The following is a 17,285-nucleotide window of genomic DNA, read 5'->3' on the forward strand; positions in this document are numbered from 1 at the left end:
ATAGAAACTGAGCAGTTATTACTGATAAACGTACTTCTCTTTGTTTTGACAAAAAAATGCCAAAATTACTCTGTGTATTTTTTATTAGGTAATGAAGAACAAACTACAGTCGGAAGTCCAAATCCTTCAAATCGAAAGGTTTTACGAAACATCTTTGTCAGAGTCAATCCTAACTCATCCTCCAGCTGCGTCCTGGCCACTGATCATAGGGCTACTCGGGAAACGGACCTCAGATCTGTGCAGACGGCCACTAATCTCGATAGATCACTCTCACAAAAGGAACGTGTCATTAAAATGTTGTTTGTGGTTGTCTTGGAATTTTTTTTATGTTGGTCACCAATATATGCCCTTAATACAATTACTCTCTTTGATCCTGCCGCCGTCTACCAGGAACTCGGCTACTATGGTATTTCTTTCTTTCATCTACTTGCTTACACGTCATCCTGTTGTAACCCTATCACTTATTGTTTCATGAACTCTAAATTCCGTGAAAACTTCAAAACTTTATTTGGCTGCAAGAAGAACAAATGGGAATCACGTACCGACGGTAGTCTTTCTGTAACATTCAAATCCGCTGCCAAATTTAGAAGACGAGAAAGTCGCCCCTTTAAACACAGCGGATGCGAAACTACCCAATGTATTTGAGGTGCTTTGGTCCATTAATTTTGGCGTGTTTTTTGCCGACTTGAAAAAAAAAGAAACTTACGAGTCTATATAGTTTATAGTTTTAAAAAATAGTTTTACTTTAAATTTGTTATATAAACAAGATGGCGTCATAATAAGATAACTTTCATATTCCTCAACAGTTACTTTAACAACTTATGTATTTTTTATTTTATAGATAAATCAACAGAAAGTAATAATACATCAAAACCTTCTTGTTAATAAGGTTTTCCTTCGGCGCAGTGTGTTACATCACAAAAGTAACAAAGGTTTCATAAAAATGATCTTATTTAATTATCTGGTAAAAATCTCAGAAATACGGTTGAGGAAACGTTTTTTCCTTCCCGTTCTAGCAGGATATTTTCAAAAATTATATACATATATCATAGCTAATTTCATTCAGCAGATATTAAGTTATTTAATTACACTTAATATTTTCTGAATGTATTTTACTTAGAAACTGACCTCTACAAAATTCAGTGTGTGTCACGTCACATCATCCTTGATTTCTCGAAATAGAAAAAAAAAGTCATAAAAGTCTAAATCCTTTTACCCAGCTAGAATAGTTTTATTTCTGTCTGCCCATTAAGATTTTAGTGACGGGAGTAAAAGGGTGCCATGGAACCTTGTAAGTTCTTTGGATGTTGGAATTATAAGCCAAAAGTAGCATTACCTAGCCAAAAGACAAGTACATAAAATTTAGTCCCCTGCTGGAATAGCGGTACGTTTGCGGATTTACAATGCTAAAATCAGGGGTTCGAGTCTTTTCGGTAGACACAGAAGATAGCCCGATGTCGCTTTGCTATAAGAAAACCTACACACACGAATAAAATTTATCATTAAAGTAAAAATATCGATTCAATTTTAAACTTAAATTGTTTCAAAATTAAGCTATTTTTATTATATCATCAACTTTTTAATAATAAACAAGCCTCTTTAATCAACGAAGACTTTAAATTAAGAAATCAATAAATATTTTTCCAGTTTTTCTTATCTAGACAAAAACAATATTCCATTATACTTTCGTTGCTAAGCAATATTACTTAAAAACTGCTGTTGAAACTTAGTGTTACCAAAACGTACTGCCTTTTCTAAATATTCGATGTTTTTAATTGTTAATCTAATTGATTTTTACAAATAATTATCCTATGAATACACCACAAATTTATTTCATGGTTTGGTTTTTGGAATTTCGCACAAAGCTACTCGAGGGCTACCTATGCTAGCCGTCCCTAATTTAGCAGTGTAAGACTAGAGGGAAGGCAGCTAGTCATCACCACCTACCGCCAACTCTTGAGCTACTTTTTTAGCAACAAATAGTGAGATTGGCCGTCACATTATAACGCCCCCACGGCTGGGAGGGCGAGCATGTTTGGCGCGACGCGGGCGCGAACCCGCGCCCCTTGGATTACGAGTCGCACGCCTTACGCGCTTGGCCATGCTTTATTTCATGAGTGGTCTTAATTTTGTTTGGACTTTTCTGTTTGTTTGGTAATCAAGCATGATTTCGCAAAATTTACTTACTTCGGTTAGCTATGAAATTTGAGGTCAGGTATTACTTGCTCCGTCATTTTTGACGGGCTATATAGCAGTAATCTTATATATAAATAACTGACAAGTGTTAACAGCATGATATAAATTCATATCACGAAGGAAATAAGTATTATAAAATAATAATGTAATAAGCGCCTTGAGGGGACTATGTATCCTTGGTACTGTTTAAAAATATTTGCATTTCTAAGGGCTAAAAAATATAATTCTTTACATTTCTTAATGAATATTTCTGAAGGGTGTTGCACCTTTCTGTATCCTGAACCTGTAGGTGTAACCTCAGGAGAGAAAATAAAATGATTAGACCATATGTCATTCAGTGGCTAAATGAAAGCTGTGAGACATAAAAAAACCTATATAAAGATCGCACAGTTTTAGACATTTACGAACAACTAATCTATTTTGATATACACTGAGTTTCTGCCTGATCAACTGAATCTCTTACGTCCTTATTCTCAGATAATAAAAGAAGACTTCACTAACATCGAACCATAAACTTGTTCTGCTAATATAAATCATTCTGACTAAAAGTATCTTTATTTGGTACTTTGTCTTATGTTTCAGTTTAAGTTCTTCCTCTAGAAGTAGGCGTAGGAGGGCGGCGTATGTAAATGAGTTTTGAAACTCATCTGTTTATTTAGTTTTAGTACAATTATTTTATTTTCGAAGTTTGACATAAACAGACACTCAATGTTTTCTCTTTTCTCTTTACTGTCATTAACAGAAGTGTATCTGATATACCTTTCATAATTATAAGAATCAGATATATTGACAAATATCATTTTCAATACTTTATCATTACTGGCACATAATCCTACAGCAGTTAAGCTTCTCTTTGCCATTATCACATGTTTTTATAACGAATAGTCTTCAGTTTGCCATGATCATACAAACATATAAACATTAGTCTTCCTTTAACGACTGGTCTGCTCTTTATCTTTGACATACATATACAGTTAGTAATCCTTTCCTTGTTATTGTCACGGAAATCTATAATTAACAGTTTTCTTCTTGTCATTGGCACACATATCTATAGTAACTAGTCTTCTCCGAACAGCCAGCAGAGAAACATATCTTGCTACTGATAAACGAATACTTTCAGTGGTTTACGTGTTGTTGTTGTTTTTTCTGACACAAACGCACAAATTGACAAACATTACCATGGTAATTAGATCTATGGTTCCCAATTTTCCATTTTCATCAATACACAAGTAATCAAAGCTAATACCTCTTTCTACTTTACCACAGAAACCTTCATTGATTATATTTTATTTAGTATCGATTAGGACATACATGCATATTGACCAACATTGATCACACAGATATATATGCACGATCAACGCCTGTTTCACCACTGACACAGAAACAAACCATGAACCATCTTCATCTTGCCATTGGCAAAAATGCATATATCATTTTGCATATACGCTTTACGCAAGTTACTTTTCCATATATTTTGACATTCAAATGTGTCAAAGCTCCACTGTTTGGTTTAGTAAAACATTTTACATAAAAGGAGAGTCATTTCATCATTAAACGGATTATTAGATAACACATATATAAGCACATTTAAAAGCTGATATTTTTTCACAAGTGTTAACGGATGGTGAAAACAAATCTGTATACACAAACAACTTGATGGTAATATTCCAGAATAAATGTTATTCTTTATCATAAATGTTATTTAAAAAAGCTTTGACCAACAATAAACTTCAAACAGAAATGGATGAGTCTTCAAGATGTTGGAATATTCCTCATCTTGAACCGGAAAGCATGAAGAAATAACAACAACAACAAAGAGTCAGAAGAAAACAGAAGTCGTTGGAAAAGAAATCAGTTAATGTTTATGTATCAGTTTCAATTAGCAAATAAAAAACACATAATTTCAGTTTTAAACTTCTTTAATTTTTTGAATCACTTGTTTCTTTACCAACTTTAATTGGTAAGGTATTTTGTGCATTAAATGCCACATAAACTTAGAAATCAGCGAAATGCGCTTTAATAACCACCGAGTGTTTAATTTTAAGGTATATTAAAGGATAATTTAATTAGACAATGACATTATATATTTTAATATTAAATTAATTCAGATAAATTAAACTATTCTAATTCTTAAAATACACAGTAATTAAATGTTTATTATTTCATTTTTATACAATATTTGCTGAAAATAGAAGGATGAATACGAATAGTAGCCTAAAATGACTTATTTGTGACTTAAATCGTAAGTTAATTTAATAATGTAATGGATTTGAGAAATCATTAATGACATGCATATCGTCATTGTTTTATGGTTCCCAAGATGCTCAAAATACTGCACCTGCTTCTTACTTATATTCAACATTTGTAGTTCAATCTTTGCAGATTCCAATATTTTCTCGTTAGTTTTTTTTTCTATGTATCTAATATTCATCATTCGTCTATAACACATATTACAAATACCCCCACCTTTTGTTTTGTTTCAACAGCCGAGGTTTACATTTTCGACTATTAGTGTAGGACTCACTTTCTGTAACATTTTAGTACTTTATTCACCAGGTTTAGTGATCACCTCTCATGAACAAGTATTTGAGACTGAAGGATGATTTTTTTTATCATTCGCTCGATCTCTTTTCCACACTGGCCATTATTAATCACGTTCCTCCTTAAATAAGTAAACTAATTCTACCTGTTCTAAATCATTACTTTCTACTTTGGTGGATAAATTGAGAGCTAACTCTGATCGAGAAATTAACACTGTAGTAATGGATAAATTGAGAGCTAACTCTGATTGAGAAATTGACACTGTAGTAATTTTATTGACATTTATTTTGAACGTATATACCTCCCTTTTATCAAGAAGTCTGTCGGCCCGGCCTGGCCAGGTTCTCGACTCGTAAAAGGAGGGTTGCGGGTTAGACTCCTCGTCGCATCAAACATGCTCGCCCTTTCAGTCTGGGGGACGTTATAAGGTGACGGTCAATCTAACTATTCGTTAGTAAAAGAGTAGCTCAAGTACTGGCTGTGGGTCGTGATGATTAACTGCCTTCCCTCTTGTCTTACACTGCTGAATTAGAGATGGCTATCGCAAATAGCCCACGTGTCGCTTTGCGCGAAATTAAAAAACAACAACAGAAAGTCTCTCAAATGACCGTTATATCTCTTTCTCAGATTCATGCATAATTGTTATATTATAAACATGTCTATTATTACAGGTTGTATGTCTATTAAACTTTTGTATAACTAATTAACTCTCTTTCGTTAATTTTATAATGCCGGGGACAACACATATCTTTGTCGTATGCCTTTGTTAACCTCCAACTAAAAGTATATTTCTCTGTCACTTCAAACTTCTGTTTCTCGTCTCAGATATACATTCTTCAGAATTCGGATATTTACTTCATTAACCCCAAACTCTTGAAGGATCCCCATTAAGTTCTAATGGTTAATGTTATCTAAAGGATTTCGAAGCGTACATAACATTTTTTTGCCTTTCTATGATTATTTTTTACCCTAAATCCTAAGGCCAAAAATATTATATTTCGTGTCCCGACCGTTTCAAATAGCTCATTCTCAATCTTGTATTTAATTCTTTGTATTAGTAATAGTTTTGAAGATTGAATAATCAAACTTATTGTCTTATAGTTACCGCACTTTATAACTTTGGTTTCTCGGGGTTTTGTGCAAGGACAGACCTTTTAAATCTATTTCATAGGCTCTCATTCTTTATTTTATAATGTAGCTTTGTGTTTCTTGGAAGAGAGTCTATTTTGCAACCAATTTAGCTCAACGTTTAATGAAGCCAAACTTCGAACTCCAAATAGTAAAGTTCAGGAGTTCGTTTGGATTACACTGAATATATACATATTATCTTTTAAAGAAGTCTTAGATTATATTAATTACAATTTGGAATGTTTTACAATTTAATTTTTCTCTGTAATTTAGTTACATTTTTCTTCATTTAATGTTAGTAAATTTATTCATCAATTGATAAAATAATATAGTTTGTGCACGTTTTATAATGTGCAACACAGATTTACTGCGTGTCCCCAACTTTTATAGCTACAAAGATTGTGTAGTACCTTTAGCATTTTTAAGGTTTATCCTAATCATTAGTTCAAATGGTTTTATAGAATTAAATTATTAGTAGGTTTCCGGCTGGTGCACCGTCTTTTAGAAGCGAGTTCCGTTCCGGTCGGAGATCCGGCTTTTAGTACATCCCGTTACACGCTCGTTTGTTTCTCGTTACCCGAGATAACATGTCTTTACTACTTTTAGTGTTAAACCCGACTGTTGCGGGTATAAGTTTTGTGTTTGCTCTAAGATTAGGTATTTCATCACATTTTTTTAAGCACGATTCCTATTATTATACAGCAGTAAGTTATTGATATGGTTCCGATTATGGTGGCATTACATGTTTAAGCTTGTTAGATTATGAAAGTAGTTCTTAGAAGGAATGAAGAAGTCGTGCAATACAGCAGAAGTTGTACGGAGTCGTACAACACTGAAAAACTAATTTCTCCTGTTCAACATTTTCCTAGATCTCGTTTGATTCGTGCAGTATGTTCTGTGCAAGCTTGGTCAGTGATCATCTTCATATATTGCACTATGATTTAAAAATATTTACTGAGAGATTATATCAATTAACTCGATATTTCGGGTTGAAATGTGACGTTTCTCGTGTTTTTACATCACAGTACTTCAAAGTATGTAAATTAACCTTTCGAACTTGGTTTAGAAATCTCAAAAGAAGTTTCAGTGAAATATATATTTTTAATTGTTAATTTTAAAAATGTATTTATATAATTTCAGCATTAATAACGTTTCTGAAACAATCACTTTGAATCCTGTCTGTGCAGTTTTAACTTGTTATATTCAGAAACTTTAAAGATGAATGAAACTTAAAGAACCAGTTGATAAGGGGTGATACGATAAGGGGTTAAAACATGTTTAACCTCGAATACAACTATTAAGCATCATTGAGCCTGACAACAAGTACTGGAGAAACCTGCAAGAATATACACCAGTTTTTATCTTTAAGTATTTTATACCCTTTATATCTTGAACGATGTGTTATAATTGTGTAAACGTAAAATTCATGAAAACATTCAAGATATATAGCTTAATGATTTATCAATAGAAACATTTTATAATTAATCAGTGTTATTCGCATAATAAAAATATTTTTTTTTGCTTTTCATCTCACTTTATTAAAAATGATTAAGAGTTCTGTATAAGAACTGGTGTTAGAGCCTAGTTAGAGGTTAGCTTCCGATAGACTGGAGTAAAGTATTACCATTCTTACCTACTTGTGTCATTTGAGCCAGAGTTCAGAATATGATGGAGTTAACGTAACACACGCTTTCATTGAGTTATATGATTCTATATTTCATAGGTAATTTTATGAAGTATGACAGGGGGAAATAGCATCGTATAGAATATATAATGTTTAATATTTTTATATAGAAATGATAAATAGGAATAATTATTTTATATCAAATGTAAAGTACTAAATTGTATTTGTAAATTTTTATGCGTTTACCTGAAACCCTACCATTGTTGTGACAACAGGTATACGTAAATCATATATTTTATTGAAAATACAATAAAACTAGCAAAACACGTTGAGAAGAAGCGAAAGCTCCAGGTTATATTGGTTAAGTTACATTTTAAAATACTCCCAAATATTTAGTTGCTGCTTCTTCTCAGATACTAAAGCTAACACAATATTTCAGTTTGGGGTTGTGTGTTTTCTTATTGCAAAGTCACACGGGATATGAGTATATCCACCGAGGAGAATCAAACCTTTAATTTTAACATGGTGAATTAGAATACTTACTTTTTTTTTCACCCGGAAACATTGTAGTAAATACATTAACTGTACAAATATGTGCTTTGTGATGGTCAATGAATTGATATGTTTTGTTTATCTATAAAAGCTAAAGTACGGAACTCAACTCCCCGTGGTGAACAAAGTGCAAATATATTACTATGCAACTTTGAGCAACTAAAACAACGAATAAACAACAACTTAGTGATGTAGCGCACATATAACTTCGTACACTATATATGCATTTGAGATAAAAAACGATGGCTTATCCATAGGAATAAATTTTTAAAAAGGAATATGCTACTTATTTCCAAACGTGATTTAAAACATATCTAAGTTATATCTGTGCATACTCTCATTCTAAGATGGAAACTAAGCTATCTGTTATAATTTCTCCAAAAGGGGTTTGAAGGCTGCACGGAGGAGTTTCCTATATTAACTGTTCGTACCGCTTTCCAGTAATGTGTTGTCTGTTAGTAAGTCAGCAAAAACTAAAATAATATCACATGAGATACACTTATCATTGCAATTTGTATTGTCGTGAGGTCAGTAAAGCTTGCGTATTCCATTAATCACGGGTCCACATGGCCAAGCGTGTTAAGGCGTGCGACTCGTAATCTGAGGGTCGCGGGTTCGCATCCCAGTCGCGCCAAACATACTCGCCCTTTCAGCCGTGGGGGCGTTATAATGTGACGGTCATTATTCGTTGGTAAAAGAGTAGCCCAAGAGTTGGCGGTGGGTGGTGATGACTAGCTGCCTTCCCTCTAGTCTTACACTGCTAAATTAGGGACGGCCAGCACAGATAGCCCTCGAGTAGCTTTGTGCGAAATTCAAAACAAACAAACAAACAAACCATTAATCACGCGATGGATTATGCATTCTTAAGGCTACAACACAGCATGACATATGAACTTAAGGCTCCGCAGTGGCACAGCGATATGTCTTCAGAGTTATATCGTTATAAAACGAGTTTCGATACTTCTGGTGGGCAGAGCACTAATAGTTCTTTGTGTAGCTTTGTGCTTAATAAGAAACAACAACAAAAATTTGAAAGCGAGAAGCAAAAATATTTGTTACTCTTAATTTTGATTCTGTTTGATCTTGAAACAGAAGATTTTCGGGGAACGTGCGGAAGTATATTTAGCGATGCTTAATTTTTCAATCCTGAAAATGCACACACACACACCAATCTAAATGCGCACTACATATTAACAGATGTACACAACTATTAAAATTTTATAAAAGCTGTTATAGAGGTTTAATGCTACGTCATACAATGTCATTATTAAGTGTATTTATTGATAGTATGGTATGGTGAAGTTTAGCGTTAAGTAAACAAAAATGTTTGTTTTGGTTTTCTGAATTTCGTGCAAAGCTACACGAGGGCTATCTGCGCTAGCCGCCCCTAATTTAGCAGTGTAAAACTAGAGGGAAGGCAACTAGTCATCACCACCCACCGCCAACTCTTGAGCTACTCTTTAACCAGCGAATAATGGGATTGACCGTCACTTTATAACGCCCCCATGGCTGAAAGGGCGAGAATGTTTGGTGTGACGGAGATTTAAACCCGCGTCCCTCAGAATACGAGTCGAACGCCTTAACCCACCTGGTCATGCCGGGCCTTAAAAACAAAAAGAGTACAAGAGTCACAGTGTTCATTTATCTCTTTATCAAATACAGAATATACATAAGTGAAGCCCAACTAATTTTAGGCCTAAGACAAGTGAACTTATAGATTTAAATAGCTGCCATTAAAATTATTTTTATTACTCTAACTATCCGGTATTTAAAGAATTACTATTACAATAAAGATGCTACTTTGACGGTAAATGTTTTGCGAGCCTCTGCTTGTTTTAGTATATATTACGATTGTTATTCTACGCAGGCAAAATTAGTGTAACTGTTTTTCTTTATAGCATATTTACCTTTAACAGTTGAGAAGAAGTCAAATTATTCATTTTTTTCATTTCCATCATTATCAGTGAAATAACTATTAAATGTATCGAATTTTAACCATTTTTTATTCTATTTATTTCTTTTGACAAAAAAATCTGTTGTTTTTTTTTTGCAAAATTCTCTGAATTAACCCGCCAATACTGATGGTTAGATCGCGATTTCAAACCCCCTTACACAATACTCACCTTTCAAGCCGTGGGGGCATTATAACGTGACAGTCAATACTACTATTCGTTGGAGAAAAGTAGTCCAAGCGTTGGCACCGGCTGGTATCGACTAGCTGCCTTTCCTTTAATCTATCACTGCTAAATTAAGGACGGTTAAACTATTAACTTTAAAAGCAAAAAGAACAAAACAAATAAACATGTGGATTATACTATGCATTGACTACCTTCCAGGTATAATCAGCAATCGGTAGATCATTACAAGAATAGCAATAAAAACGCGATATGAATTTGAACTGAATTTCTGAGTCAAACTAGGTTCATCCCCCGGTAATACAGGGGAAAATCTTCAGATTTACAACGCTAAAATCAGGGGTTCGAATTCTCTCGGTATATACTGCAGATAGCCTAATGTGTCTTTCCTATAGGAAAAAAAACAACATACTCGGTTCAAGCATGACTTAAGACAATTTAAAAATAAAGCGGAAAATGATATTTATTAGAATTAAACTTAGACAAGTTTACAACATTCACACCCTGTGCTTTCCTATAACTTTTGAGAGCTGTAAATATCGGACGTAAATTTGGAAGTGAGCTAAATAAGTCTGTATAGCAGTGAGAGAAGTAACAAATACGCATAGAAAACGATGGTGTTGTATCTCCAGAATGCATACGATACCTACGTCACTCCTTGTATTGAGAAAAATAAGGAGTTTTTTTTTTTCCTCAAGGTGTCTGAAATGCTTCATACAATTGAGATCATAAGATAAATTACATAGCTCTGCGTCAACCTGTCCCGTGAGAGATTTAGTAGCATCGAAAGAACACGATCTACAGCAATGAATAGTTAGGTGAACTACAAGTTAACCACGTCCCATAACTAATCCATGCTGTTAATTCTATACTTCTCATAAAAGTGCGACCATTTAGAAGAACAAGAAATTTTCTCTTAAACCTGGTATGCTACAAGCACAGCACTTATAGACGTCATTGTAATACTTTCTAATGTATCTAAGAAAGTTAATATATAATGATGTTCATACGCGTTGTTTATAATTCGTTGTTTATTATACAAAGTCTGCAATAATTCAGTGACATAATTTTGTAATTGATAAATAGCAAGCCTATAACAATTAACTTTGAATTGTCTGTGAAAGGAGGTGTCAAATCAACTGGACATTTTTCCGCAAGTTGTTTTCCATAACAACTTGAACACAAATTACTCACAGTAACACAAACCTGCGAATTTAAACTTCATGAAAGTTGTTTTGGTTGTGATGACGGATTTTCCATGATTTAACTACACGGGTCTCGAAAATATTTTTTTCTATCAGATAAAGATTTTTTTTTTTTTTTTTTACAAATCGGGAAGAATAAATTCTTACTTAGATCACAAATATAACAGAATATATTTGGGTCATTTACACAACCTTCTGTTACCATAGCGGCAAAGAAATAATATTGAAAAGTAAAATAATGTTAAGGTGCCTGCACAAACAAACAATACCCAGAAATGACATATGATGCAGCCTATTAATTGTTTATATGCTAGCGGTGTGCTTTTCGTAGGTTCTAGTATAATCGATAAGACTCTCACGTCGCGATAGGTTTAGAGAAATATATAGCCAGTGGTTGTCAGCATTTTAAGCATAACAAAGTCTGACTCAATTTAATTGAAAATGATTAATTTATGTAAAAGTACATATGATATTATGTAAACAAATGTGTACATTTTGGAGAAAAAATGTACATCATTTTCGGATTCAGGGTTTATGAATTGTTGTAGAACAGGTAAAACATGTAAAACTTTCAAGACAGTAAAACCATTGCAGGTTTGTGTAATCACAAATTTAATCTCATAATGATCTGCTCCCCCAGTAGCACAACTTACAACGCTAAAAATGGGGTATCGATACCCGTGATGGGCAGAGCACAGATAACCCATTATGTAACTTTGTGCTTAATTTCAAACAAATAAACAGATCCAATAAGCGTATAATCTCATCATTACTGAAATTATTGCAATGTAATTTTTATTGGCAAAATTAAAAAAAGCATGTGCTTAGATACCTCGTTCGATAAGTATGAATGAGAAAAATGTGAGGGAGTACTCATGTTGATAGTTTATTACATCTTGAGTACAGAGATTCGGCATCAAGGTTGGCTGCTTTACATTGTAACAAAAATTTAAGCCTTGTAATTACTAATAGCTGAAGTTATAGTTATTTATTACTCGTATAGTTTCGAAGGGAATACATTTGATGTGAGAGGCTTTATATAAGGTCAGATTGAATAGGTCAGTAAGGAATCAAACTAGCGACCATGCAGGGCAAGTTGTTTTACGATATTTTGAAAAACAATGGGCAGAGTAATGTACAGTTGTTTCCAAATCGTTTCTTAGGGTTAATATATTAAAAACAAACTCACTATTTTTAAGGGAGTTTTAGGACATTTAATTAAACAGTAAAAATCTAAATATAACTTGACTATGACCTTAAATCTTGATTGTTCCTTTTAGATACGTTAGTACATAATCAGCCAAATATATTTTTTTAAATTAATGTATATCATAAGCCAACTATTTTCAGGGTTGTATGTTTATATTAATATGTTGGCTTCTGTTGCTCGTAAAGTAAATTTGGTGAAAAGTTTAGTGAATTGTACTTAACGGGATTTTTAGCTACTCTCTATTGCGTAAAGAAATGAGTCGTGTTAAGGATTATTTAAAATGTGGTGCATTTAATATTTATTAACAATAGCTATATTAAGGAAATGCTAAATAGACTGTCTATTTCTAAAGTCTAAAAATAGGATTTGCCTGAAAAATTAATAACACTACTTCTAAAGAGGTGACATTATATGTATAATGATATCAGTTTGTATTATACGTAGCTTGTAGAACTCGTTTTTTAATAATAATTAAATGTCCGTTTGGCATTTGAAGTTCAAGTCCCTTGTTTGAATAAAGAAGATTGGGTTCATCACGATGTGCGTGTCTATTCTTTAAAAAACACATTCCTAGAAAACACGGCTGACAATCGTTCAGCATGTAATGTCAGAATCACTAGTTAAACCTATAAAGCCAGTAGAAAAGATGGACATCAACTAAAGAATGAACAAAATCTTGTTCCCTCAACTGTAGAGCAAATAAACCTTCCGATTATTCTCATATCTCATTTATTGAACAACTTTGAGTTGCTATATATATACTGAAAATGATAATTATTTTAATCAAATTCGCATTAGTAACATTTATTTAGCTCTTATGATAGGCCCTTTACATGACTCCTCACATTACATTTCGAAAATTCGTTTGAGGATCAAGGTTGCCACAAGAGCCATGTTTCTAGTACAACCTGAAGGCTATTTATAGGAACAAGATTAAAGGTAAACTTTTCAAAGAAAATAATGCTATGCCTTTTGTTGAATATTTTAAACACAACTGTGTTTATAATAGTAAATAGGACTAACCTTAAGACTGACATGAAGGATATAACTTACGAAATTAAGTGTTCTTTAAGTTTACTTGTTATTTATATCACAATATATATATCAGTATCAACTCCTTGGTTTCAAAATGTACCAAAACTTTACAGAAAATGGTATTTAGGTTCAGTCGTCCCTAATTACAAACTGTTGTACTAGAAAGAGGACAACTAACCAACAGTAACTATCATCAGCTCTTAGACTACTCTAACCTAACGAATAGATGAGTTCCTAGATGAGTTGTTTGCATTTGCATAAACGAGATACAAACAATTAATTCTCGGATTCACAGCCTGGATGCGCTATCCGCTAAACCACGCCCTTCAAAAAATGACAGTGTTAAGTATGCTGAGCAATAAGAATCGTAGCGAACACGACAAAGTTATGGTGTGTAGTTATATACTAGTTGAAACAAAACACAATAAAATGCGCACTAGGTCTTTATAATATGAAACATTCCTTGCAAAATACATTGGATATATATAAACACTGTCAAGTAGAAAGAGACATTACGTCTGATTATCAGATAATTCCGAACATTGAAATTCTTAATTTTCGTGGCTTTAAAAGTTCGAAATACCTATAGAGAAAATTCAACGTGTTACTACATATAGCAACTTAGTCCGTTTATGAATGTCGATCATGAAATATTAAAAATGTGTGATATAAATAGATATATTTTTCTATTTGTATTTATGACAAAGACTTTTTAATTTTTAATTACGGTTCACAGGAAAAGCCATTAGTCAGCAGGACTCTAACACTTATACTGAGGGGATGACTGTCACTTCTATGACAATCCACATTTTAAAGTGTGAGGAACATGTTTTGGTATCACAATGAATGGAATCTTGAACGCCAGCTTTAAAACCCAGAACACAGGACGAGTTTGGGTCTAAGTAAGAATTTAAAACAGGAAGTGTCGTATTTTCATTTAGTACACAATGTTTATTAATAAATCGTGAGATATTTTACCATACATACACATATATAATATAATTATAGATATAAACTTAAATGTGAGATAAAATTATACTCAATACACTATATTCACCAATTCCATCATAGACACACGTAATATATATAATGTAATATAAATATAGATACATCAGCAAGTCATGCATACTGCACACAAACACACATAAAACATTTAATTATGTATCGTATTGTTTTCCCGCTGTTACAGAAGTAAATCTACGGATTTACAACCCTAAAATTAGCAATTTGGTTCTCCTCGGTGGACTCAGCAGGCAGCCTAATGTGGCCTTGCTATAAGAAAATACACACATATATTGGGTTGAAGAATAATTCGTGAGCGTTTTTTCAAGTTAAACAAATATATTCATAAATGAAACGCTTTTGCAAATTATTTCATGTCATTTGGTAGATAATTTTTTGCTCTAATAGATGGTGTGTTTGATTTTCATATGTCTTTAATTTTTGCTTTCATTTTCAGCTCATTAAATGGAATGTCAAGTGGACAAAATCGAGCGTTTTCGACACCATCTACTTTTCGCATTTAATTTCTTGCAATTTCGTTTAAAACAATGCATACTATATACCTAGGTATTACATGAAATAAAGTATCATAATAAATGTTTTGGGTGTAATGTGTTCATGCATTGAAGTATAGTATAGTCTTGCATGTAATGCTTGAATGAAATTATTTAAAAACACTCACGAATTATTCCTCAACCTAATATACTGTATTACCTCCAATTACCTCCCCTCCGGTATTTTTATAAAGCCTACTTTGTGTGACAGCAATAGTAATCCAACACACAATTCATTTTTATTACTGTAATTTTGATTTTAAAAAAAGAAGAAGAAAAACACACACACACACATACATACATTTACTAGCATTGGAATCAACAAACTACACGTGCAAACTAGAGTCCAGAACTGCACCAATAGAGAGAGGTAATACAGTATATATTTAAATACGAGGAATAATTTTATTTCATGTATAATATTTACCAATAACTCGCGAAATAATCCACTATATATACACACACACATATATAATATCAAGAATATTTTTTTTCACGAAAATAATGTTAATATCTTGTTAAAACATGAAAGTTTTGATGCTTTATCATATTGAACATCAAAGAAAGCAGAAGATCGTTATGTACAGTTATTGTTAGTTTCCTAGAAAACACACCATAAAACTATCAAAAACACATCATTTCTGCAATTAATATATATGTTATATTAATACGTTAACATATGTTACTTTATAAACTGTTTTAGTGTTATAGTAATACTTACATACAGTCAAATCAGATATTTTATAAACTGTTTTAGTGTTATAGTAATACGTACATACAGTCAAATCAGATCTGAAAAATGAAAAACAGTATAGGCGGTGAATTCAATAACAAGGTTTCAATTACCTTTCTCCTTTTAAAAAGATAAGAAGTTTGTTTGTTGTTAAGAGCATAGCTACACAATGTGCTACTTAAGCTCTCAGAATGTAGTTATTGATCCAGTTTCCAAAAGAACAAGGAACTGATAAGTTACAATCGACTCTTCTGTATATTTACTATATTCTCTATATTTACTCTTGGGGACCTTTTTTCATTTCATTCTTCTTTATTAAATATTTCTGTCCTTGTTAATTGATCTGAAGCTTCGAACGGGCACCTTTATTTTGTATAACTTTCTACCATCATTATTTACAACATTTGTAGATCCTTATCTGTTGTACATGACAAATTACTACGTGTGTGTGTGAATCTCTGGACCAGTATCCAACTGATGACGTTTTATTTTTTTACTTTAACAGTTGTTTTAATCTAATTAATACGTGATTATTGAGTCTTTAGAACATCTGAGTTCTGTTCCTGATCAACCTATAATGAAAAACATTGGACAAATAATTATTATTGTTAAAAAACAAAAAAAAATTAGGACATTTATAACGTAATATATAATGATCGTTGATACATTATTCTGTTATTATTTGCGCCGAACTTGATTGGTTCAGTGCAGACCTGGACCTCAATATCCGAGAGCAAGACCGAGACCTGAGGGGTCGAAACCAAAACCTGATAATAAATTACATAGAGAAAAATAAAGCAAGAACAGAAACTACATGCGTTAAACAAACATTATTAATATCTTAAATGCAAATCTTTTCCACGTTAAACAAACATTATTAATATCTTAAATGCAAATCTTTTCCACGTTAAACAAACATTGTTAATATCTTAAATGCAAATCTTTTCCACGTTAAACAAACATTGTTAATATCTTAAACGCAAATCTTTTCCACGTTAAACAAACGGTCTTTGTTTTAACGTATTCTTCTGTGAAAAGAAAAAACGAATGAATAAAAAATAGAAAAACGCAAAAAAATAAAAGAAAAGAAAAAGAAAGATTATTATTGCTTTTCTAGAGTTTATATTGTTAGTGAATTATTAATGATCATTGAAGACGAACAGGATCACAGCAGAACTGATAATGTTGAATGTCAGGGATAAACGTTAGTGTTCAACGTAAATACTTGCACCAAATGAAGTTCATACAAACCTGTAATAAGCTTGTTCATAATGCATTCTACAGTAGCAATTAATTTTTAATAGTGCGTGCTATAGCTGTGGATTGAAATAAAGGTGATATTGCCGTTGGTGACGTAAACAAAAATACGG

General features: G+C 32.5%; 1 protein-coding gene across 2 annotated transcripts in view; it reads left to right on the forward strand.

Annotated features, from left to right (window-relative positions):
- The window catches only part of LOC143225941 (cholecystokinin receptor-like), a 29,946-nt gene extending 25,836 nt beyond the window's left edge, over nt 1–4,110 (forward strand). For both annotated transcript variants that reach the window (XM_076456194.1, XM_076456195.1), the window contains one exon: nt 89–4,110. In XM_076456194.1, the coding sequence (XP_076312309.1) occupies nt 89–645 (557 nt within the window). In that variant the 3' untranslated portion in view covers nt 646–4,110. The remainder of the gene's footprint in view (nt 1–88) is intronic.
- Nucleotides 4,111–17,285: the final 13,175 nt, after the last annotated feature.

Source organism: Tachypleus tridentatus, chromosome 9 (assembly GCF_004210375.1).
Source record: "Tachypleus tridentatus isolate NWPU-2018 chromosome 9, ASM421037v1, whole genome shotgun sequence".
NCBI lineage: Eukaryota > Metazoa > Arthropoda > Merostomata > Xiphosura > Limulidae > Tachypleus > Tachypleus tridentatus.